Source organism: Hyperolius riggenbachi, chromosome 3 (assembly GCF_040937935.1).
Source record: "Hyperolius riggenbachi isolate aHypRig1 chromosome 3, aHypRig1.pri, whole genome shotgun sequence".
NCBI lineage: Eukaryota > Metazoa > Chordata > Amphibia > Anura > Hyperoliidae > Hyperolius > Hyperolius riggenbachi.
The window spans coordinates 379,614,542-379,641,498 of NC_090648.1; the positions used below are offsets into that span (position 1 = coordinate 379,614,542).

The 26,957-nt window shown below is 43.6% G+C and overlaps 2 protein-coding genes across 12 annotated transcripts in view; both read right to left on the reverse strand.

Moving 5' to 3' along the window:
* Positions 1-26,957, reverse strand: part of BCL2L14 (BCL2 like 14) — a 126,649-nt gene that overhangs the window by 94,687 nt on the left and 5,005 nt on the right. For 8 of the 11 annotated variants that reach the window (XM_068277332.1, XM_068277331.1, XM_068277325.1 and 5 more), the window contains exons 2-5: positions 18,936-18,989; positions 14,184-14,270; positions 12,125-12,196; positions 11,918-12,053 (exon numbers count right to left, since the gene is read on the reverse strand). The gene's annotated coding sequence lies outside the window, so the exon portion shown is untranslated. The remainder of the gene's footprint in view (positions 1-11,917; positions 12,054-12,124; positions 12,197-14,183; positions 14,271-18,935; positions 18,990-26,957) is intronic. The other 3 variants (XM_068277327.1, XM_068277329.1, XM_068277330.1) reach the window with 3 other exon arrangements.
* LOC137562350 (E3 ubiquitin-protein ligase TRIM39-like) lies at positions 3,551-5,230 on the reverse strand. The gene has a single exon (XM_068273685.1). The coding sequence runs from the start codon at positions 5,228-5,230 to the stop codon at positions 3,551-3,553; it is 1,680 nt and encodes a 559-aa protein (XP_068129786.1).

The window sequence follows — 26,957 nt, forward strand, 5'->3', positions numbered from 1 at the left end:
CTCGGCGTCATCCCGTGCTGCTCGTTTCCCAGGGTGTCACTCTCCAAATGTTGGTTGCGCGGCCCCTTGCTGTGCACCTCTTTCAATATGCTCCCGTCTCTGCAAGAATTGCTGCATGCATGCTTAGAATGCTCCCTACTGCACATGCGCAGTGGATGGGCGACTCAAGAGTTGCCCAGCTTATGAAGGGGGATAGCCGGGGAACAGGGAGTGCGGAATCACGTCAAGAGAGCAGGAGGACTTCAGAGGGCTGGAAGAAGTTTATATTCAGTCTCTGTTGCAGTTCACACTTATTGTAACGCATGTGTTAAGAAACTGACCACTGTGAAACCTAGCCTAATGCCTGGTACACGCCATGCAATTTCCCGACAGAATGACAATTTAATTAATAGTTTGTCAGGTCCAATCTGATTTCCGATCATTTTTCTGATTGATGCTGTATAGAAATGATCGGAAAATTGATCAGAAATCAGATCTGTTGGAAATATCAATTCGACTGTCGATCTGATGAAAAATGTCATAGTGTGTACCAGGGCTGTGGAGTCGGTCCAAAAATCCACCGACTCCGACTCCTCAGTTTAGGATTCCACCGACTCCGACTCCGACTCCACGACTCCGACTCCTCTAATTTGCATATTACAATTTTGTTGATTAAAAGTATGTAACATGTAATTCGTCTCTTAACTGCCAACGCTTAGGAATTTTACAAGATAACTGAAGTGAGAAGGATATGTAGACTACTATATTTATTCCCTTTAGACTAAAACTAGTCCTTGGTAAAAGTACTTGTAAAAGGTACAAACCGGAACAAAGAACATCTATCAGGCCCTAGGCAATGTAAGTGTGGGTACATGTAAGAGTGGTGTGCAGGTACTCTGCAGGGGAATGAGGAGATTGTAAACAGACAACACCTCTGTGTTCAATGTGCACAACATTCTCAGTGGATTCCCTGCAGCTCTGTGGGGAGTGCATATGTAGAGTATAGTACTACTGTGTAACAAAGTAAACCTGAGACAGATGAAATTAAAGTTTTATACATACCTGGGGCTTCCTCCAGCCGCCTTCAGGATAATCAGTCCCTCGTTGTCCTCCTCCACCACCTGGATCTTCTGCTATGAGTCCAGGTACTTGAGCCAGTCAGGCGTAGTGCGCATGCACACACTCCGCCGCCAGGAGCATACTACACCTGTGCAGCATTATTGCGCAGGTGCAGAATGTTCCTGGCTGTGGGAGCGGCATGTGGCCGGACAGCGCTGACTGGCTGAATTACCAGGACTCATAGCAGAAGATCCGGGTGGTGGAAGACAGTGAGGGACTTATTAGCCTGAAGAAGGCTGGAGGAAGCCCCAGGTATGTATAAAACTTTACTTTTCATCCGTCTCAGTTTCCATTTAATTTGTAGTCACCAAACCAAATTTTAATAACATATCAAATTATTTGATTTCATCAGCAAAGGGAGTGCATACATTTGCATAAATCCGCATCAATGCAGAATTATTTCCATCTCATTGACCATCTCTATTAGTGACATGGCTACACATCAGGCTTTATACTTAAAGCATAGATGTTATTTAGTATATATGAGATTCCGGTGTACACATCATATATACAGTCACAATCAGATATGTATATCTGACCTTAAAAATACTGGGACTGCTTTATTGAAGCAGCACAAGTAACTAATTTTGATTGGTTTATTTCGTTTTTGTGGACTGAGCACAGCTATTACTGTATATATAGTGTATATATACATTATTTTTAATGACTTTTATCTGAGAAATAGAACATTTTATCATATTTTCTATTTTAATTACAGTTACAAATTCATTAGGAGTCGGAGTCGGTGCATTTTTTCCCGACTCCGACTCCAGGCACCAAAAATTGCCCGACTCCACGACTCCGACTCCACGACTCCGACTCCACAGCCCTGGTGTGTACCAGGCATAAGGGAAAGAGTGTGACGGTCCAAGATGTTTACATTTCCAATGTGACAATACCTGCCTGGCTGTACAATGAAGAGGCAAGGCCACTGAATGTATGTTTCCACAAATTATTAATTAATAATTAAAGATAGGAACATCAACTTGTCTTTTTTTTAACCTCTCTTTTTCCTATTCAGTGGTTTCGACACAAACTAAAAATAACATATATGCTGCTGAAAAGTTGCTATGTACTAAAAAGAACTCTGATGGAAAAATCCTTTTAAAAAAAAATTATATTGTGCAATAATTTTCTTTAAGGCAGGGGTCACACTTACCGGCTTTCGTACGCGTTTTCTGCACAGAAAAACTTACTTCAACTGAGAACTCATGTTAATCAATAAGCAAGGTCACACTTAAATGCAGATTTCGCATGCAGAAAAAAAACTGACATCTTGCGCAATTTGTCAGTTTTCTCTATAAATTACATTAGCTGCTGTAAGGCAGGGGTCACACTTGTCTTTCAGTTTTCTGCAAAGTGTAGAAAACTGAAAGACAAGTGTGACCTCTGCCTTACAGTAATTCTTCATAGTTTGAGAGCGAGAGAGAGAGAAAGGGACCATATAGATAGATTTGCTTTTGGCTTGTGGTCACTTTTGTGGATTGTGGTAGTAGTTATGCATCTATTTTTTCCTTAAAGAGACACTGAAGCGAAAAAAAATTATGATATTATGATTTGTATGTGTAGCACAGCTAAGAAATAAAACATTAAGATCAGATACATCAGTCTAATTGTTTCCAGTAAAGGAAGAGTTAAGAAACTCTAGTTGTTATCTCTATGCAAAAAAGCCATTAAGCTGTACGACTTTCAAAGTGGTGGAGAGGGCTGTCTTCTGACTTTTATTATCTCAACTGTAATTGAACTATTCACTTTTTCTCTGCCAGAGGAGAGGTCATTAGTTCACAGACTGCTCTGAAAGAATAATTTTGAATGCTGAGTGTTGTGTAATCTGCACATATTATAGAATGATGCAATATTAGAAAAAACACTATATACCTGAAAATAAAAATAAAAATATGAGAATATTTTCTTTGCTGCTAATCCTCTAGTAATTATTCATAGTACACAACCAATTCACTATATCATATTTTTTTTTTTTCGCTTCAGTGTCTCTTTAAACACATATCTGTATTTTTTTTTGGTTCACTCTTCAGTAATTTTTACATTTATTACATTTAGTAACAATATCAATTCTTGGCATATTTATGTAGGTGCAGCAGCTTTAAAAAAATCATATTGTGCAAAATTCCCCTATGGTCATCTTTCATAGATTCAGAGAGAGGAAGAGAAAGGCGACAGATAGATAGACAGATATATAGATAGATAGATAGATAGATAGATAGATAGATAGATAGATAGACAGATAGATAGATATTTTGGTGGTCATTTGTAGATTGTGGTAACATTTTTTTTCCTGTGAACACATATTTGTAGCTTTTTTTTGTTTGTACATTCACTAACCATACCAATTCTTGGCATATTTCTGTGAATGCAGCAACTTTGGTTTATAGTCATAAAAAAAAAGCATACTTCATTAACCTCTTCATCTTATCGGCCGACTGTAAAGTCATCAGATTCTGGGTGGATTTCTTACATTAACTCGTATAAAACCATATTCATCCCAGATAAGTAATGCTACGTGGAGAGGCTCAGTGAATGAGGCAGTGAAGGTATGGAGGTGTCTGATTGGTTCACTCAGATCATAGAATGACAACTGGCCAGCCTCATAATCCAGATAGACTCTGATTTTATCTCCGGAGATGTTGTCCGCTAACCAGTTCCTGCCACTATCATGGATCACAAAATACTCGCCATTCCACTTCTCCATCACCCAGGACTTGTTATTATAGCCAATCTCTTGCAGGCCTGACATGCCCCCTTCACTTCGTTCTCCTCCTTTCCTTTGTATACTGGGGTAACACATCCCCACCTTCCACAAATGGGATCCCCTGAGATCTACTTCCCAGTAAAGACGCCCAGAGGAGAAACTCCCTTTGCTGATTACCTGAGGATAAAATGTAAATGATTCTGGTGTTTCTGGGTGATTTTGGCCTCCTATCAAGGTTGCAGTTTTAAAGTCATCAGATAGCCTTATAGAGCTGTTAGCAGAGTTTTCATCAAGTACTATGTCTGTTGCTTCCTGTATATAGATCCCTCCATTTGCACCTGTTAATATTTCTGCTAAACCTTTCCGAAATACTTGGGAGATCGGAACCATGTCCAGATCCCCTACATCATGGTGCTCCTCCGCGTATCTCTCTCTGTCCTCATCTCCCTCCTCAGTGTCAACTTTGTCCAGATCTTGTAAGACAGTCAGTGGGTCGGTCATGCTGTGTAGCTCTTCAGTCTGACGAATTTTTCTGGACAGCTCATCCATTTTTATTTCCAGTTCCTGGATCAGGTGCAAAATGGGAAATTGCAACTGTTCGGCTTGCCTGGCAATCTCACTCAGGACTTTCTTCTCCAGGTCTTCTAACTGTAATCTAAGTTCTGTGAAAATGTCAATAAATCTCCTGGTTTTACCATCTACTTCATCTTGTGTTTTTCTCCTGAGTACCTGAAGACTATGAACTGTGTTCTCAACCCATTCCCTCCATGTTAACAGTTTCTGCAAATAGATATTCAGTTTCTGTTTCTTCTTTTCAGCAATCTCATCCAGCGACTCCTTCTGATGATCTCTATACATTCCAATCACACAGCAAGAGACATGGATAACATCAGAATTCTCAGTGTAGTTATATTCTAGGATTTTTTTATGGAGTGAGCGTTTCCTGTCCTCCGGGGACATGCTGGGGTCAACTAGAACATGTTCTGGGGACTTGCTGTGCACGTTCAGGTGACTGGCACACAGAGATGCTTCACAGAGCAGGCAGGAGCTAACAGCAGGCACATGAGTATGAATACAGTATGTACAGCAGACCCCAGACTCCTGACCTGGATGAGGTGACAGGAAGTTCTCTACAATGTTACTCAGAATAATATTCCTGTGCAGTGCGGGGCGTTCCTGAAACTTCTCTCTGCATTCAGGGCAGGAATAGCCTTCAGACCCCACCTGTGTATCCAACACTTGATCAATACAGACCCGGCAGAAGCTGTGGCCACATTTCAGGTTTACAGGGTCAGTGTAGATATTCTGACAGACAGAGCAGTCCAGCAGTTTGTTCAGGTAAGCAGATTCCATTACTGACAGGAGAGAGGAATGAGTCTCCCAGCAGGCTGAGTTCAGCGGGTGTGACTGAGGCTGACTCATACTGTGTTCAAAGGATCAGTTTTGCAGCTATCCACAAAACAAATAAACGTAATTTATTAACTTGTTGAAGGTATTATATTTCTTCAATATCGTTTGCACATGTTATTCACCGAGGGTCCGATTTAACAAGGGTTCAATAATATGGGATAGCTAATATGGTCTACAAAACATATAATTATCATGTAGAACATAATGATACTTTCATTTAAAGGAAGAGAAAGCCAAAAGGGGAAAAAAATTCCTGACTGGACCAAAGTACAGTGAGGCTGATAATGCTGCTGAGCCTGATAAGACATCATTTTTCAGTGTAGATAGCTATGTAATATGTTAACTGCTCAACATTTCTGCATAGAATGCCTCATCATGTAATCTATATGTCATACAAATTTGTCAATCACGGAAAGTAATCAGCTGTCCATTTATCAGAGGGATAGTCCCCCTGTCCCTGTTTTTTCCTAACTTGACCCCATTCCAGGACTAATGTACAGATCTATGTAAATATATGTATTTTTCTACTAAAAATGTGTTTAACATACTCTAAATGTTGTTTATATCATTTTAAATGAATACATTCTTTAGTTTCACATGTTAAAATGAAGGAGAATTAATGATGATAGAGAGGATCTGTCTCACAATCACCAGATATAGTAATAACTCAACTCCGTTTACCACAGCCACAGAGGAAGAGAGAGTTTTATGTCATTGACATTCACTGTGTTTGTCTAACTGTTTTGGGTCTTGAGTCCTCTCTTTCTCGTTGCCTAAGTTTTAAGTTTTAGAGAAACAACAAAGTCCTAAAGTATTTCAATTACAAAACCCCACTTTTTTTCTCCTCCCTCTGAGTACAGAATATCCAAACTGTTTTCACAAAGGTGGTTGTTGAACGTAATGTTTCACTGAGGCAGTGGCGTACAATTCACCATAGTGGCTGTTATGGGGCCTGTTGCGATTGGCCAACAGCAATACATGGTTTGTGGTGGGAGTCATGGAGACCCAGAGCGTGCCAGTCCCCCTTCCTCAAGGTGCAAAGTAACAGCAGCAGAGCATACGAAAAGTGACTCACTTCTCCAGGCCCCATGGGTGATCTACAGTCTCCAGGCATACTCGTCTTAATGACTACGGCACCCACTCTTGTCAAGTTAAGTGATGAGAAAGAGAGATGCCGGGAGAAGTTAGATCATTGGTGGAGCCAGGAGAGGTGAGACACTTCTCTTGTACTACATCTGGTTCCCTACACTGGGGGGGGGGGCGCTATCTGTACTGGGGTCGGGCCTCTGACTACTTATACTGGGAGCTTCCAAGAAAAAAAACGGTCCAGCACTGCACTGCGTTAAGCTTCAAGTAATAAGAGCTTTATTTCACATGACTCTCCTGTACACAAAATTGGCACAGCTTGTCATAAAAATAGTAGTGTGTAAGCACATACCCGTGGGAGGTCAAGGTTGGGCTGTGGGGCATGGTGGAAGCTATGGCCAGCCTAACATCCGTTTTGCTATTGAAGCGCCTTCAGTGGCAAGATATATATATATATATATACATACACATACACATACAGTGGGTTGCAAAAGTATTCGGCCCCCTTGAAGTTTTCCACATTTTGTCACAAACATGCATAAATTTTATTGGAATTCCACGTGAAAGACCAATACAAAGTGGTGTACATGTGAAAAGTGGATCGAAAATCATACATCATTCCAAACATTTTTTACAAATAAATAACTGCAAAGTGGGGTGTGCGTAATTATTCGGCCCCCTGAGTTAATACTTTGTAGAACCACCTTTTGCTGCAATTACAGCTGCCAGTCTTTTAAGGTATGTCTCTACCAGCTTTGCACATCTAGAGACTGAAATCCTTGCCCATTCTTCTTTGCAAAACAGCTCCAGCTCAGTCAGATTAGATGGACAGCGTTTGTGAACAGCAGTTTTCAGATCTTGCCACAGATTCTCGATTGGATTTAGATCTGGGCTTTGACCGGGCTATTCTAACACATAGATATGTTTTGTTTTAAACCATTCCATTGTTGCCCTGGCTTTGTGTTTAGGGTCATTGTCCTGCTGGAAGGTGAACTTCCGCCCCAGTCTCAAGTCTTTTGCAGGCTCCAAGAGGTTTTCTTCCAAGTTTGCCCTATATTTGGCTCCATCCATCTTCCCATCAACTCTGACCAGCTTCCCTGTCCCTGCTGAAGAGATGCACCCCCTCGAGCATGATGCTGCCACCACCATATTTGTCAGTGGGGATGGTGTGTTCAGAGTGATGTGCAGTGTTCGTTTTCTGCCACACATAGCGTTTTGAATTTTGGCCAAAAAATTCCATTTTGGTCTCATCTGACCAGAGCAACTTCCTCCACATGGTTGCTGTGTTCCCCACATGGCTTGTGGCAAACTGCAAACGGGACTTCTTATGCTTTCTGTTAACAATGCCTTTCTTCTTGCCACTCTTCCATAAAGGCCAACTTTGTACAGTGCATGACTAATAGTTGTCCTATGGACAGAGTCTCCCACCTGAGCTGTAGATCTCTGCAGCTCGTCCAGAGTCACCAGGGGCCTCTTGACTGCATTTCTGATCAGCGCTCACCTTGTTCGGCCTGTGAGTTTAGGTGGATGGCCTTGTCTTGGTAGGTTTACAGTTGTGCCATACTCCTTCCATTTCTGAATGATCGATTGAACAGTGCTCCTTGGGATGTTCAAGGCTTTGGAAATCTTTTTGTAGCCTAAGCCTGCTTTAAATTTCTCAATAACTTGATCCCTGACCTGTCTGGTGTCTTCTTTGGACTTCATGGTGTTGTTGCTCCCAATATTATCTTAGACAACCTCTGAGGCCCTCACAGAGCAGCTGTATTTGTACTGACATTAGATTACACACAGGTGCACTCTATTTAGTCATTAGCACTCATCAGGCAATGTCTATAGGCAACTGACTGCACTCAGATCAAAGGGGGCCGAATAATTATGCACACACCACTTTGCAGTTATTTATTTGTAAAAAATGTTTGGAATCATGTATGATTTTCGTTCCACTTCTCATGTGTACACCACTTTGTATTGGTCTTTCATGTGGAATTCCAATCAAATTGATTCATGTTTGTGGCAGTAATATGACAAAATGTGGAAAACTTCAAGGGGGCCGAATACTTTTGCAACCCACTGTAGATGAATTGCAAAGCAGTCATAGTGTTTGGTGATAACCATAGCAAACCTCCAGACATGTGCAGGCTAAGCATAGAGGCCTGCAAACACGCGCAGGAGACTTGGGCGCACAGGGAGTAACTTCGGTGCTGTCAGAAGTCGGAGCTAAAGTTACTTTTAAAACACTATAATTCGGCCTCCAGCAATTGCTGGAAGCCGAATTATTTCATTCCCCACTATCCATGGCGCCCTGGAGGGAGAATAGTATTTTTAAAGCGGCCAGGAACTTGTGCAGTAGCAGGATCAGCCATATACCGGCTGTATCCTGTGCCCAAGTGTCCCGCGCTGATTCCTCTCGTACGCCTGCAAACACTGTGGCAGAGTTCCAAACAAAGCGTGCAAAGAATGAAGTGCATGTATACTTGCAAATGTCCTGCATAGAAATGATCCAAATTACTGCACGTCCAAAGGCCTAAATCCAGGGGACATAGGAACAGGCCATGGGAGGTGTGTATTGCGTTGTGGATAGCACTCTCGCCTTAAAGTGCTGGGTCCCCAGTTCAAATCTCAGCCAGGGCACTATCTACACATAGTTTGTATGTTCTTCCCATGTCTGTGTGGGTTTCCTCCAGGCACTCCAATTTCCTCCCACATGCCAAAAACATACAGATAAGTTAATTGGCTTCTCCAAAATTGGCCCTAGACTATAATGAACATATGACTGTGGTAGTGAGTTCCTTTGAGGGACTCTGAACACTTTTCTACAGATAGTTAAACTGTGTGCTCAGCAAGCAGTTACCAGGCAGCAGTGAGCAGTTGTGAGAGTTTGAGAGGTATTTCACTGCCTATCAACTGCCCGTGGAAAAGAGGCCTAACTGAGCTCCGTGAAGCCGGCCCCCCTACAATCGGCACAAATAAAAAAACGCCATCATGTTTGGTTAGTGCTACGTTTGTGCCCAAAAATAAAGATTTGTGCTGCTTTCGATTTGAAGATAATAGCACTTATTTTCTCCAAAACTGTAGCATGACCCAGCCCCTGTACAATAACCGACGGGCATGAAACAAGTATGGGTGTGTAGTGCTATGTGTGTGCTCATTTGTGCTGCAAAATTAATCTTTCTATTAGTTTCAGAGATATTCATGGTTTTTTAAAGGTCAAAAGTTCACTCAGCCTCGTCAACCTTTGCGATGTTGTAGGGGGCTGAGGGAACGTTTGACCTGTATGAAAACTTGAATATCTCAAAATCTAAAAAAGATAGAAAGACGATTTTTGCAGCACAAACACACACATGCAAAGCACTACCCACGCATGCCAGTTTCATGTCTGTTGATTGTTGTACAGGGATGGGTGATGTTACTGTTTTGGAAAACATAAGTGCTATTATCTACAAAATGAAAGCTACACAAATCTGAATTTTTGCAGCACAAATGGGGACAAATGTAGCACTAAGTAGCGCAGGGTATTAAAAGATAATACTGCACTTTAATTGGTCCAATAAACAAGTAAATGAATGGATAAAATGAAATAAAATAATTGAATGAAATTGAGCACAATCAAATATCATGTAGTAAATCTCTCTAGCTTGCACACATAAGATTATATAGCAGATATAAATATACATAAATAAGTATATACCGTATTTTTCGGACTATAAGACGCACTATTTCTCCCCCAAAAGTGGGGTGAAAAAGTCACTGCGTATTATAGTCCGAATGCAGCTTTTACCTATATGGGGGCGCATGTGTCCGATGATAGCAGCAGCCGCTATGAAGTTTCCCCGCATCAGCCAGAGTGTCCGCAGCAAGGAGGCAGCAGCTGGATACAAAGTTTCCAGCATCGGCCAGAGTGTCCGCAGGGAGGAGGCAGCCGCTCGATACAAAGTTCCCCCGCATCAGCCAGAATGTCCGTGCGAGGAGGCAGCCACTCGATATAAAGTTTCCAGCATCAGCCAGAGTGTCCCCGCAGCGAGTCAGCAGCAGCCCGACCTAAAGTACTTCCTGAATCAGCGTGATCCGAGCAGTACAAAGACACCTTCAGCCGCTATATCGGCAGAGTCCTCTGAGGCTTCCATACTGTGTTGTTTATTGGTGTCAGCCCATAACCCCGCGCACGTGCGCTGCAGGTGATTGGAGGGCGCCAGTAAACAACACAGTATGGAAGCCTCAGAGGACTCTTGCCGATATAGCGGCTGAAGGTGTCTTTGTACTGCTCTGATCATGCTGATTCAGGAAGTACTTTAGGTCGGGCTGCTGCTGACTCGCTGCGGGGACACTCTGGCTGATGCTGGAAACTTTGTATCGAGTGGCTGCCTCCTCCCACGGACATTCTGGCTGATGCTGGAAACTTTGTATCAAGTGGCTGCCTCCTCCGACGGACACTCTGATACGGGAAAACTTCGTATTGAGCTGCTGCCTCCTCGCTGCGGTGACAGGCTCATTGCTGATGCAGGGAAAACTCATCGGGCTATTGCTGCGGGGACAGGTTTATTACTGAAGCAGGGAACAGATGCCACCCAGGCTGGATAGGTGAGATAGATCTCATTTATATTGTAGTGGTTAGCATAGCTAGTGTTTTGGGGGAGAGCAGGGGTTTGTGTTGTGTAGTGTAGTGTAGCTGGAGAAGATGGTATCAGTGGATTTGTGAAATGTAGTATAGTTAGTGGGGGAAGCAGTGGTTAGTGAAGTTAGGCAGTGTAATTTAGAGACATCTTGGGGAGGGGTAAAGGTCCATAAGACACGCCTGGACCATGGATGCACCTAGGCTTAGTATTTTTTTTTTCCCCTGGTTTTTGCCTGCTAAACCTGGGTGCGTCTTATAGTCCGGAGCGTCTTATAGTCCGAAAAATACGGTAGAAGTTTGTATGAGTATATAACGAATATCCTTCGTAAGATGTTGTAAATGTGTTACTGTAGTTTTAAAACTGTTCAGCACTTTCTCGTACACGTTTGACCAAAGTCGGCTGAGGCAACTGGTAATGACCACCTCAGCCGATAATCAAGCGTGCGTGTGTACAGTAGCCCTCGACCGCCACAAATGATCAGTCTGGCAGATCATCTAGACAGAGCGTCACATACACCCTGTTCCGTCATCCCTCCGCTAAACAGCTGACACACATCTGTACAATGTCATCCAAGGCGATCAGGTCCCGACGGGTGACATAAGGCAAAGGTATGCACACACCTTTAGTTAGAGCCAATGGCCTATTGTTTTCAAAGGGTATCTTATGCTGGGAATACACAATTGATTTTTTTTCGGCAGATTTACTTTCTGACAGATTTTCCAAACCTTTTTCCAACTGATTTTCTGATTGATTTCCGTTCACTTCCATAAAAAAAATCGATCAGAAAAACTAAAATCATATTGTACCTGTTTGAAATTATCTATCGAGTCATTTATCTGCCATAAAACTCATGGTGTATTCCCAGCATAAAATAGAAGGTGTATGGAGACTGCCATCTGTAATCCCTTTTGCATTATTCTAGTTGCCAAACTGGCAGATTCATCTTTCAATCTGGAAATATACAGTACAGCTGTGATTGTACAATCGTGTCCAGTCTTACCATATGAAGATTTTCTCCCAATGATCCTGTAGTGAGTTGGATAGGAAGGCTGACATATCTATCAACTTTTTAAAAAAATGCCAATTACTTGGTTGTCCTGCGCTTTTTTGGCTTCCATAGTGTCTGATTCGCCCACCTGGAAAGAGTACACAATGTGTGGTCAAACTTTAGTCAGAACATCTGATCTGCATCTTTGTTCTTTGTTACCTCCTCGAGTCTCCTGATACTGCTCGTTGTCCTCGGGGCCCTTCAGTCCTCTTATGTCCCCCAACGCATGCGCTGTTTGAAGAGAGATCAAGGACAGCAATCAGCATCTGGACACTCGGGAAGAGGTAATGTTGCTCATCATGGGCTTCGTTTAAAGAGTCTGAAGCCTCCTGCCCCTTTTTTTCAGCCATTCTTATTAAGCATTAATAGATCAGCGGAAATGCCGCTATCCTGCGGAAAATCAAGGCTTTAATCACCCCCAATTACCAGGGCAAAAATCCGTGACTTTCAAAGTCATGGAATTTGCTGCCCGGGGAGGCAGAGCTTTGAGCTGCAGCTCTGCCTCCATTCGCGTCAATCTCCTGCGGATCTTCACCTCCTCCCGCCCCTCTCAGTGAAAGAAGACAGAGGGGCAGGAGGAGGCGGAGATCCGCGGGAGATTGACGCGGATGGAGGCAGAGCTACAGCTCAAAGCTCTGCCCCTAGCAGGAAGGTGTTATAATTTAAGTAGGCCTCAGTTACAAGGCCCAAACATGTTGATGTTGGGTGACAAAGGTACTGATCCTTTCACACCTCCCTCTGATTGGCACAGATGGACCAAGCAGGGATGGAGGGAAAGAGCATTTGTGCCAGGAGAAAACAAATTTCATGGCACAATGTGGGTGAAAGGTCAGAAAGGTCAGGTGTGCTGGCAGGGTGACTGGAAAGGCAGGGTAAATCTGCTATTGAAGGTCACACTCCCAGAATCGATGCACCAATCCAAAGGTTTGTTAAAAGGTACATTGCAGTACAATGGGTACATGCAAAAGGTGGAGTGTGTGATTCAGGGGTACCTTGTCTTGGTTATGCAGAGTGAGATGGTTCCAGATTGGGGAGGAACGAGCAGGAGGCGTCAATTCTCTTACCAGAGAGACGCAGGGGACAACATCACACTCTGGAGCTACCAACAGAGAGTGCCTCTGAAACAACTATACACACGTAAAGGCTGGAAAGCCGAGGGTGGGTGGTTCTCGAAACAAGAAGTAAAAATCGAGATCAAGCCACATTTCCAGGTGACAAAGAGGGTGGGGAGAGCGGTCCCGGGGGAGGGAAAGCCCACACAGGGAACCCCATTCACACCACACGGGTCACAACAGGGGACGATATTACACAGTCCATATGCAACAGCTTATCCTCATGATAGTTGGGTAAGTGAAGAGGTACTCTTAATCGAACGATTGCAGAGAGTACAGTCTTCCCGACCTCAGGTACATAGTGTGCCTCAGGACATAAGGGGGGAAGAGGTCCAATCAGGACAGCTGGGGACATATTTTGTGAGCGAGAAATTGGACAAGGGGAGGTATATTAATTTTTCTGGAGAAGGATCTTTTGCATGGCAGCTTCGAGATGTTTGGGTGAACAAATGGAAACGGTGCAACATTCCTTTAGGCACCGCTACTTCCTTAGTTCCCACCGCAACCCGTGTCTTACACCAGGACCTGAGAGGTCAACCTTTTTTGGTGCTAGACGGGGAGGTGAAGCAAGTAGAGTTGTCCTCATGCGGGCAATTCTTGCAGAAGTACCTGCGTTGGCCGGGGCAAGTCAAATTTAGTGAAGAAGCCTGCAGGCTCAATAACGCAGAATGCGAGACTACCATTCAAAAGATCCACCCTGAAGCCAAACCGATAGTTCCGGTGGCTGAAGGAAAGGTTTGGTTTTTTAACATAAGGTCTAATGATACATTCAAGGTATATTCTCATAATTGTTCCGATAAGGGGGAGTTTCCAAGGGGAACATATTGGGTGAGTGGAGATCCCATATGGATCCTGTCATCCAGGTTGGATGACGTTGTTTTTCAAATTGGTAAGAAAAATCTAAAATTCAAAGTTTCACGGGTAGTTCCCGTCCTGAAAGAGAACACGACATGGGACAAAGGGAAACAGGTTTTGATCCAAGACGACCCCCTTTTGTTACAAAGGTTAAACAAACAGTACACTAAGTTAGAGGTAAGATTTCACCATGATACAGGTGATCTTCACGAGGTAGAACACAAAAATGAGCAGGTGAGTTCCAGTCTGACCTGGTGGACAAAGGTTCCGGTGATGTTCCAGGGACACTCGGACTGGGCCTCTGCAGTTCCAAAGTTCTTTCTACACCCACTGGTCGTCTGGATGGGGATGACAACGTTAGGCATCATTATCCAGGTGAGGTTGCGTGTTAAAATTACGTAAAACAAATTAACCTGGTCCAGAGATTGGTGCCTCATAAACAATCTCCTGAACCAATAGTTTAAATTAAGGGATATACAGGGTTACGGGTATAGGTTTAGTAGTACCTGTGATGGAGCTGATTGTATAAAGGCGCTCTTTTAGAAGGCACCTGGCACTGCTCCGTTTTGTAACAACCAAACGAGTTTCACTTTTCTGTGGTCATGCAAGTTTGTGAGTGATACGTAAGTGACGCAAATGCTGAGTATGTGGTATAGAGGGATTTAGAAGTAGGGCCTCCCCAGAGAGCCTGGTTACAGGAAGACCAAGAGGTCTTGCTCTCTCTCTTCCAGGGGTAATCGCCTAGAGCAGAGAAGTTGTGTGGGCACGAACATCGAAAAGTGAAACATAAAAGAAAAGAAACTAGGTACTGGGAGGTTCAGATGCTGGGATCTGCGGGTCAAGCCGTTTTAGGGGGGATTGTTATAATTTAAGTAGGCCTCAGTTACTTGGCCTGAGTTTTATGTAAAAGGCTTGTCCGCAGTGTATGCCTTTAAAATAGAGGTTTTGTGATGCAGGCAGAGGCATCTCAGGGTCTGCGTGTAGCAGAGGATACACGCAGATACTGAGAACATGTTCCTAAAAGAAGGCCATCGGACTACTCTGACCTTAACACTACCCCAGGAACAGAAAACATTGGCCATATTTACTAAACATCCACGTTCCTGCATATGGGTCAAATGCCTCATTGATTATTAATCAAGTAGATGTGTATGATGACACCACGAGTGGGTCCACAAATAATCTGGTCTAGGGGGTGGCGAAGATGATGTCATATTTAACTCTTTCCTAGTCGGTATTAAAAGCTGAGGGAGCTATGAGAGCTCACTTCTGCTTCTTCCTTCCGCACTAGCTAGCAAGGCTGACTGGGACGACCTCTAAGCATGTTCTTCCTTTCTGTAATCTGATATAATGTATGCTGTACATAGGTAGTTTAGTGTAACGTAGTTAGGAAGAAGGTACCTGATAGACTTCAGCAGGGAGTCTCATCACGAGCTTGTAACGCAACATGAAGATTGGCCTAGCTAGGATATGATGACTGTATCTATCTGTCTTTCTGTGACTTGAATAAATAACGTAAACATTGAAGAAGCCTGAGAAAGTCTATCTCCTGTTTGCTGTGTGGAGAGTCAAGTGATCTCACAGTCTGTGAGACGATGGTGTCGAAGCAAGGTGATAAGAACAGTTTATAACAGAAGGAGCCCCGCAATTTGCCCCGGGTGCTTAAAGCCTCGTTTTGCTGCGGGATAGCGGCGTTTCAGCTCATCTATTGATGTGTAAAAAGACTGTCTGAAAAAAAAAGGGGGCATTTTAGGAGGCTACACATTCTTTTTAATCTTTTTCCCCAATCCAGGGGTACTTTAAACTGAACCTGTTAGGGCTTGTTCACATCTAGAGCGTTTTCACAATTTTTTCAGCTCAAGTGATTTTCAAAATCGACCTAAAAGCTCTTGTGCAATAATTCCTTATGGGACGGTTTATATCTGCGTGTTTCGTATGCTTTCCGCTGACGAAAGCGCTACCTGCACCATTTTTGTGAACAAAGCCTTACATATTTAACTAAACAGAGGGAAGCGCAGGAACACAGGAACAATGTGGTCACTCTTGAGAGAAAAAGCATGGGCACCAGTGCGCTTCAGTCAGCATTTATTGCACATACATGAGTAAAATAATGTAGCAGCGTAAGAAAATGGAAACACCATCAGATTACATCACCCGTCCAGATGTCACCCAACACACAGAGCCCGTCCTCCCGACAATTGTTTCGCACCTGCCGGTGCTTGCTCACGGTGTTTAGCTCAGTGGCGTTATGATTCCAACACGGGAACAATGGGCAGCACAGAGGAACTGTCAGCCTTTATAGTACCTAGAGACTTACTCCCTTCTTAGGCAAGTTTTAAACCTGAAGTGAGTTTTCTCACTTCAGGTTTGCTTTAAAGCGGGATTGTCACCATAAAAGTCAAATTTCAACAGCAACTGGTCTGAGTGTATTAAGTGATAAAGATGCTAATCCTGCATTCAAAACTTGCAAAACTTTTTCTGCTGTTATGGTTTGAAGTTATGACATACTTTAGGCGCACTGTAACTAGTGCTAAACCGTGCCAAAGAGTTGAATGCTGGGAGTTCTTTTTATCTATAATATATTCCTCCTCTTCTATTTATTTCCCTGCCTTGCTGCTTATCAGAAACTCCCTCTGATTACTTGTATTTACAAGCAAGGCTGAGGTGACTCAGCGATTGGAGGATAAGACAGTGCAGTTCCTAGTATACACCTCAGTGGGAGTCTCTGAAGACTCTGGGAGAAGGGCAGCTAATGAATACACAATGAGCAAGAGAAAGGAGGGGGGAAAAACAAGAGTCAGGGAGGATATGATGTCAACATTAGCTTGGCAAAATGGCCACTGCCTAGAATAGGATTTTCTGCTTTTCCTTTGTAAAATTCACAGGATTCATTACGTGGATAGCACAATACATCTGTTAAAGAACAAGCGACACCCATGCTAACCTAGAAATAAAAACACATATATAAGTAGATAATACTTATATATGTGTTTTTATTTCTAGGTTAGCATGGGTGTCGCTTGTTCTTTAAGGATACATGTACGGATATTAGACATCATGAGATAACCGTGTGTATGTACATCTTAAGCCTACATAGAACTAGGCTATGCTCAGTTTTCTCTCGCTGTAAGTGTTAAGAATCCAGGGCGGTAATTGTCACAATCTCTTCAGTTAGACTGCAGCATAACTCTTACTCGTAACTAATTACAGCAATAAAACTCTTGCATGCCATAGAAATACTTCTGAGAGCAGGTAAATAGATAAAAATGATCAACAGATCTAGATATGACCGATAGAACATTAAAAACAGTCATCATTCACCTTAGATGAAAAATAAATAAATGTACGTTTTTTAACTTTTTAAACACAAAATAAGACTACGAGACTCCAAGGAAGTCCTATTTAGGAGTATAGATGCAATAGTTCATCTCACAGCTTATTTAAAGGTTTGCTTTATTTTTTGCTTTGTGATGCAGTGAGATGCTCCTGCTGCAGCGCAACAAATGTCCATTATATGACCCTGCAGCAAAGTGCGCTGACAGGTCATATGCATAGCGCCCAAGTGCATGTCACCCAAGGATTCGTGTACCGCTACCTGCTGGGCGATAGAAATCACCAGTGTGTACGGGCCTTACCTCCATGCATCTCTCAGGCCCCAGACTGGTGCAACATATTGCCAATTCAGCCAAGTCTTACCTAGCCTCTAAATGGAAAGATGCCCAGATGGATAATGGTCCAGTAATAGTACACCACATTATGATCCATGAGCAGATGATTGCAACTGTAGAGGTTCGTATGGTTCAGTTCAGAAAAATGTAGTCCCCCTGGGTTCTGATATCACAGGTCTTCCATATCTATTACACGTCTGATCTTGTCCTATGCCAGGTCTTGATTTATATCCATTGTTAGGTAATTGCTGTTACTTATGTATGATGTATGTTTCAAAGAGTATATCCCTCTACTAGAGTACATATTGTATTGGCGCCATTCAGTTCGGTGCAGGGAGAGCCAAATGACGGCTCTCCCTGCTGCCGCTAAATTTCCGAGGCTGCGTTATTATTTCCCCTCCAAGTTGTCACAACTCGGAGGGAGACGAAATTCAGGGTCTGGCCGCTGCCAGAGCCCCAAATTACTGCTACGGGGGGTGCGCAGCATGGCATTGCTGAAATGCCGGCGCACAGCGCGCCAAAATAGCCTGCTTCGCTCTGCTACGTTTGGACTTTCCAATTATATGGTGCTGTACTGTTTTCAGTTATAAGAATGCTTTGCTTTGCTTTTCCTTCATTTGTTTTGCTGCCAGGGGTAATGTTGCTTGATTGGCATATAATTAACTTTAATAATTATCTTTTTCATTTCTAATCTATGGTTGCATACACATGTTACACAGTATATTTTTACAACGAACAACACTACTGTTTTCTATAGAACAATACACAATCCCCTATTACCAAGCCTGAAACAATCACATTATGTACATTTAACTAGAAACACCCTGCTAAAGCTTACAGCCTAAGGGCCTGAGCCCACTAATGCAGTTGTGCGCAGTTGTGCCCGCTTTTCAGCATCTGTAACATTGATGTGTTGCTGAAAAGCGGAAACAACTGCGCACCACTGCTTTAGTGGGTTTAGGCCCTTAATGCTGGTTTCCACTAGACACGAATCACTGCGTTTTCCCACATGCAGTATCAGATGGGGAAACACGGCTTACTGAAAAATATTGCATGTGGGGGGGAGAATCAGATGGCATGCAGCCAAAATATGCATCACGCATCTGAATCCCTATAGCCATGCATGGCACAGCTAGAGGGATTCAGAGGCATTCTTGCATCACTGCAAGCACCGGCGTGCATCTCGCAAGACGCACACCAGCACAGTGGAAACAGGCACTAAAACAGGGAGACTAGTCAGTCTGACATAAACTTCCTGCACTGAATACACACATCACAGTTTTACCACCTGAGCACGTACAATACAAACATTAATGCACCAGATTCATTTATTACCAGGTTTTCTCATGCTTCCATTCCCCTCAAAAGGCATTTTCTCACAAGGTGTGTCTGCATAAAAATAAAATAATGTAACATGTAAATAAAATTATGCAACATGTAAATAAAATAATGCAGCAACTATCTTTCTTCAACGCCACACAGTAAACTTTTATATCATCTGACATGAAACCTCCATAGACCTCCAAATACCTACCCACCCGCTGTAAGCCCATGCACTGTATACAAATCCACACCCTGTAGGCACCTGCACTGTATATATATCTACTGTACATCCAGAAGGCATCTGTGCCGAATACTAACCCACCTGCTGTAAGCACGTGTACTGTAAACGGATCCACACCCTGTAGGCACCTGGGCTGTAAACGTATCTACACCCTGTAGGCACCTGGGCTGTATATATATCTACATCCTGCAGGCACCTGCGCTGAATACTTACCCACCCGCTGAAAGCAAATGCACTGTATACAAATCCACACCCTGTAGGCACCTGGGCTGTATACGTATCTACACCCTGTAGGCACCTGGGCTGTATACATATCTACATCCTGTAGGCATCTGCGCTGAATACTTACCCACCCGCTGTAAGCACATGCACTGTATACTTATCCACCCATTGTAAGCACCTGCACTAAATACATGCCCAACCCACTGTAAGTATTTACGCTAAATACTTACCCACCTGCTGTAAGCACCTGCTTTGAATACTTATGGCATCCATACATCTAGTGATTTTGGTGGCTGATCGACTAAGAGACAGATCTCTCTCTGGTCAAATCTGATCTGAAAGAGATCTGTAGGCTGCCATAAACCGCAGGCCAATTCCCAATCAATTTCAACATGATTTTTCTCAGGAACCAGCCGTCTCAGGTGATGCCGCCTCACCAACCCCACCCACTGTGCCCCTAATGTATTATGCCCCCCCCCCCCGGTGCCCGTGCAGTTACACTTTACCTGTCACACCGCCCGTTTCCTCGTACTTCCGCATTTGCACCCCCACTTGGTCACCAGCATTAGAGCACGGAGGGCGTGATGTCACCACATGCTATATGCCGGTAGTCAAATGCGTAAATCTCTCAGTGCGGATGGCAGGCAGGTAAAGTTTAACTGGGGGGGGGGGGATTGGGGTAAACGCTAGGCAATTGGGACTAGCACACTTACCGTGTCGCCTTGCGATGGAACTGCCCGATCCAAAGTCAACGTTACCGTCCGAGTTCCATGCAGCGGCGGAGGAAGCAATTAAGTCAATGGGCAATGTCTGCGGTGTGGATGTGCTGAATGACTGGAATACAACAGGGAAACCAGAGAATCCCAGTGACATACTTACTGTCCAGCAGGGAGTAAGTCACGCGACGAGGGGGCTGTGCTATGCATATGACCCTGTCGGCGCACTCCACTGCAGGGTTATAGGTTAGGCATTTGTGTGCATCTCACCGCAAACACACTTTTCAAGTGTAAAACCAGCCTAAAAGCAAACCTATAATGTTTGCTGCAGCCTATTTTGGATACTCGGGAGGGGGAAGCCTCTGGATCCTCCAGAAGCTTCCCTTATCTTCCTCAGCCAGGCTGATCCAGTGATGAGACCTGAAGTGTGGCTGCACGTCGCCTGCGTAGTAGCACAGAACAGACTAGGCTTGGCTTTTTCCGCTGGAGCCTGAATGGGTCCATGCTTCTGTGCATGCGCAAACCATCTACAAGTGGTTTTTCGGGGGTCTCAGTGCTAGAACGGCTCAGTGGAGGAGGACAGAGAATCCAGAGGCTTACCCTTACCAAGGTAAGTACCCAGTAGGGGCACTTTTTATTCCCTACAAGTACACTTTAAATGACACCCTTGTGGCTGGTACTGGAAATGACAATATTATATCTTATGCTTGATACACACCATGCAATTTCCCATCAGATAGACCGGTCAAATCGATTGTTTCCGACAGGTCCAATCTGATTTACGATCGTTCTTTTTTGTAATTAATTTCGTAGAGATGTGATCAAAAAATCGTTTAGAAAAATAATTGGAAATCACATTGGACCTGTTGGAAATAGTTGATTTGACTTGTCTATCTGACAAATTGCATGGTGTGTACCAGGCATTAGATGCAGTGCACATAGGATTCTTGAGTGTGGCATCTTTTGAATGGTTCTGACTCCAATAATAATATAGCATCAAAAGAAACCTTTAAAGTGAACCCAAGGTAAAAATAAACTGATGAGATAAGCAATTATATTTATCCTCCTACTCCTAAAATACCTTACCCCAAAATAAAGTTCCCCCAGGTTTTTCTTTTATATTCAAACATTTACAAAGTTGGTTGAATAATTTACTGTCTCTGTCTCTAATCAGTGGCAGCCTATTAAGTGTAAGGGAAGGGAGAGAGAGGAGACCGGCACTGCATTCAACTGTTTAATCCATATTGTAACATAGATGTTGAAAACACGTGACAGTGTAAATCAAAGAACATACCAGTTGCTGGAGTATAGTGGGTAGCGGTGGGTGCTGGGCACTGGCGGCCTTACGGCCGTTTCGCGCAGATATGCGCTTCCACGGAGGCTCTAGTGCGGGCTGGGTGCTGGCCGGGTGTTTAAATACACTGTGTAGTCAGCGTTCGGCACTTCCGCGCCGAAAAAGACCGCCTACTTCCTCTCAGAATCTCCAATGGTGCGCTGGAACGCATACGCGATCCAGCTGGAGCTTCCTGGAGGATAATGTCACCCCTCTACCTCTACCCGAGCAGTCCATACTTATTAGGTGGCTGCTGGATGCTATTGCATGCATTAGGCAGTGTATATGAGGGGTGATCGCCATCTTGTGGCCAAATTTAAGATAGCAGTGCTATAAAAATTGTGAATAAAAGCTATATAAATCTTGTGGACAGTAAAAAATTGCTGTTGTATAAAAATATTATCACACTGATGCGGGAGCAGACTAATGTGAGTACAAAACATGATTAGGATGTGGAAACTGACCACAATATATTAAAGTGCTAATGTGCTTAAATAAAATTAATTGTGCTTACAAAAATTGGCACATAGAGTGAAGTGTTGGCTAAAAAGAAAGCTGCGCATATGCGTGCTTTCATAATTGGGAGATAGGGCGAAAAAGGGGGCAAAAAGGACCTATAATTGAACATTAAAGTGTTAAAATAGACATCACAATTAGACCATATTTAGAACGGTACAAGGGAGGGACCTACAAAAACGCGTATATATATATATGTGGGGTGTGTACACCAGTACACCCCCCATATTCCCTAGTATAACCGGTTTATAATAAAGATTCATTTAAGGGCTTAGGAAGAATATTACCACAAATATTAAATCCTAGCATTTAAAATGACTGTGGGGCATAAATTAGCATTGTGTTATGGGTCTAAAAAACAAGATAGATCAGTATAATCATTGAGTCCCAATGCACCCATGGCATCTGTACGTATTATGCTATGTCTATTACCAGAGCACGCATTCACCACCATATTGTATGAAGTATAGTGGATCCTGCCAGCTCCATACTCAAGAATACTTCATCTGCAGTGCCAACCTCCACACTTCTTTACACCATATCGTTTACTGCTACAATTGGTTAGAGCACGCAGCATGTCGATGAGTACCGCTCAAGATGATATCCACTCAGATTCTGACAACGAAAGTTCGGACAGTGGAGATGAAGAGGGAGCAGCTGCAGTAGCAATTGGCAGGAATGACGTTAAGAGTTTCTTCAAAAGCTCTTCATCATCGTCATACTCTAATAAAACGGTGGGTGCGAGGGTTGCAGAGACCAGTTTGGAGAGATTGAGCGAGAAGGAGATAAAATTATTCTGGACCGTCACAACATTACAACAGTACAAGGACGACCAGATCACAGCGAGAGGCTTTAGACGGTACGTCGAACCATCCAAATATCAAGAGGATGAGGATTTCGTCAAAAAGTGGAAAACGGCCTACCTGGAACATGCGGCAAAGCTTCAAGACATTGTCTAAGATCGATCAAGACAAGAACACGCCAAAACTGTTAAGGAAATAGAAGCCGTGAAACTTCGTTACCAAGAACTTGTAGATCGCCCTCAGTATATCAAGACACTGAAGAAGATTGATCGAAAGTTGAATACTGTGCAGGATAATATAAAGGAACGTAAGTTGCGAAAGTTCCAAAGAGACAAGGAGGATTACCATTTAAAAAAATATTTTTCCTGGCAAAGAGGAGGACAACCAAGGACTCCAAGAAAAGGCAAAGGTCACTGGACTACAGACACAGAGTCAAGTGACGAAGATGATCAAAAGAGAAAAGGCAAAGTCGTAGAAGATTCAACAAGCAAATTCGATGGGGATAATCGTGCCCGCCCTTTAGGCGGAGCACAAGGAGAGGGAGAGGCAAAACCAAGAAACAAAAGGAAGGGGAAGCACCTATCCTGGGAGGACAAAAAAAACCCCAGGAATCAGAAAAAGAAGAGATTCTAAATCTATCAATACAGCCTGAGGATAACCTTCTTGAAGTCATCAATTTATCCTAACACTCCCTTCCACAAGGAACAACCGAGCTATTACAGAGAGGACTTAATTATAGTCTCTCGACGGACTTTGACTTTGCCCACTTCAAGATAGACCTTTATAAGAACATTAGGAGATTGAACATTAAATTGCATTTTCTTAAGAAGCAAACCCCAACGGAAGAACCACGCACTATGTGTTGGGGAAACGCCAAAGTAGGCCCGTTAGGCTTTAGCTCATCTGTCAATTGGACAAGCCAGGACCAACAAAATCTAAATATTTTGACAGAATTAGAGGCCCAGTCCAATGATAGCGCCATGAACCCTTATGCCGGTTTCAGACCTTGTAAGTCAACAGCACCATTTCCCATTCAGGCGGGATCTAGTCTTGACATCTTTCAGAAAGTCATTGAAAAAGAGTTGAAAGCAGAGATCTACCCGAAAGTGGAAAGCAATCTGTCTACCTCTGAACAAAAAGCTTTGAAATGGTTAAGAAATAGACCTGATCTACAAATAAGGAGAGCGGACAAAGGAGGAGCAATCGTTGTGATGACGGCGGAACAGTACCGCAATGAGGCAATAAGACAGCTTCAAGATACGAAAACATATCAAAGCCTACCTTCAGATCCTACCCTACGCTACCAGAATTTACTTAGGTCACTATTAAGAAAGGGCGTTGAACGAGGAGTGTTACCACCCACTTTAGCCCATGGCCTTCTGCCAACACATCCAACCAAGCCCATCTGGTACCACATACCGAAGGTGCACAAGTCCCGGACCAACCCTCCGGGTCGCCCCATCGTTTCTGGGATGGGGTCGACCACGGAAAGGTTGTCCAGGTACTTGGACCATGTCCTGAGACCCCTACTAGATCTAGTGCCCTCTCACATGGCAGACACAATTGATGTCTTGAAAGGTATAGAGGAGTTCCACTGGAATCATGGAGACATACTTGCAGCCATCGACGTTGAGAGCCTTTATAGTCGCATTCCGCACAATCTAGGACTCAGAGCGATACGATCATTTTTGGATCGCACCGGCAAGGACGAGACATATAAAGATTTTATATGTGAGTGTTTGCAATTTGTGCTAACACATAACGCCTTCACTTTTGACAGCAAGTGGTACTGGCAGGTCTCAGGCACCACCATGGGCACAGCTGTATCATGCACTTACGCTAACCTTTTTTTGGCTTGGTGGGAAGAGGAGCATATCCACTCCAATCGTAACCCATTCGTCGGCCAGCTTAGGACGTGGTCCAGGTACGTGGATGACATCCTCGTATTCTGGTCCTGGACTTGTGACACCTTCAATGATTTCATGGGTTATATTAATAACAACACGGCCAATATGATCTTCACTGCTACTACCTCCAAGGAGAGGATAGCGTTCTTAGATTTAGAGTTAATCATCGATGAGGACAAGCTGATCCCTAGAGGATACCGAAAAGCTACAGCATCTAATGCACTGTTGCATAAGAAAAGCTTCCATCCTGACCATATTACCCGCTCGCTGCCTTACGCCCAGTTCCTCCGACTGCGTCGTAATAACGCACGCGACACAGATTTCGTCCTTCAGTCCGAGAAGCTGGGCAGAAGATTGGCAGCGAGGGGATATGAAAATGGAACAATACAAAATGCCTTTAAGCGAGCTAAGGACCTAAACAGAGAAGATTTGCTAAGAACCACCCATGAGAAGGACATGAATGTCACAAATAAAGCACTCTTTTCATTCGACTATACTGGAATGGCAGAACAGATCAAAAGTGCTATCATAAAGAACTGGGAGATCCTCACTAGAGACCCTCTACTCAAAAGCCTGGTTAATGATGGACCTTTATTTTCATTTAGGCGTGCTCCTACAATAGGCTCCCACATCAGTAAAATCGAATTTCAGAGCCCCCGAACAGAAACCTGGTTAACTCACTTCAGGCCGCAGGGTAATCATAGATGTGGCCACTGTATTTCCTGCTCACAAATGCGCACCGGAACCAGTTACCAACTGGGGCCTTTACGCCGTTCGGTTAAATCATTTTTCACCTGCCAAACCGAGTTCGTTGTATACTTGTTATGGTGTCCCTGCGGCCGGTTCTACATAGGGGAAACCACTAGATCGGTTAACAGACGTTTCAGTGAACACTTTAACTCGATAAAATCGGGACATGGTTCCCCACGCCTGATCAGACATATGAGGGAAGCCCATGAAGGAAATGCAAGATTGATGACTTTTGCCAATATATTACAAGTATCCCCCATCACGTGGCGGGGACAGAGAGAAGAAACTCAAAAGAGAGGAAGTCCTCCTCATAATACGTACAGATGCCATGGGTGCATTGGGACTCAATGATTATACTGATCTATCTTGTTTTTTTAGACCCATAACACAATGCTAATTTATGCCCCACAGTCATTTTAAATGCTAGGATTTAATATTTGTGGTTATATTCTTCCTAAGCCCTTAAATGAATCTTTATTATAAACAGGTTATACTAGGGAATATGAGGGGTGTACCGGTGTACACACCCCACATATATATATATACGCATTTTTGTAGGTCCCTCCCTTGTACCGTTCTAAATATGGTCTAATTGTGATGTCTATTTTAACACTTTAATGTTCAATTATAGGTCCTTTTTGCCCCCTTTTTCGCCCTATCTCCCAATTATGAAAGCACGCATATGCGCAGCTTTCTTTTTAGCCAACACTTCACTCTATGTGCCAATTTTTGTAAGCACAATTAATTTTAATTAAGCACATTATCACTTTAATATATTGTGGTCAGTTTCCACATCCTAATCATGTTTTGTACTCACATTAGTCTGCTCCCGCATCAGTGTGACAATATTTGTATACAACACCAATTTTTCACTGTCCACAAGCTTTATATAGCTTTTATTCACAATTTTTATAGCACTGCTATCTTAAATTTGGCCACAAGCTGGCGATCACCCCTCATATACACTGCCTAATGCAGTGGTTCCCAACCTTTTCCGGCCCGGGGAACACTGTCTGACCAAATTTTTCTCAGGGGAACGGCGCGGGGGGGGGGGGGGGGGGTGCGTCCCCCGGTTGTTTGCGCGACCTAGTGGACAGTGCCGTGCGCAGCAGGCTATTGGGGGGGGGGGGGGGTGCTGGGGTGCGGCTGCATAGCTAGCATAGTTGCCCAAGTGTAGGGAGTTTAGTTGCCTCAGTGTAGCTAGTATAGTGCCCCGGTATAGTGCCCCAGTATAGCTAGTATAGTGCCCCAGTATAGCTAGTATAGTGCCCCAGTATAGCCAGTATAGTGCCCCAGTATAGCCAGTATAGTGCCCCAGTATAGCCAGTATAGTGCCCCAGTATAGCCAGTATAGTGCCCCAGTATAGCCAGTATAGTGCCCCAGTATAGCCAGAATAGTGCCCCAGTATAGCTAGTATAGTGCCCCAGAATAGTGCCCCAGTATAGCCAGTATAGTGCCCCAGTATAGCCAGTATAGTGCCCCAGTATAGCCAGAATAGTGCCCCAGAATAGTGCCCCAGTATAGCCAGTATAGTGCCCCAGTATA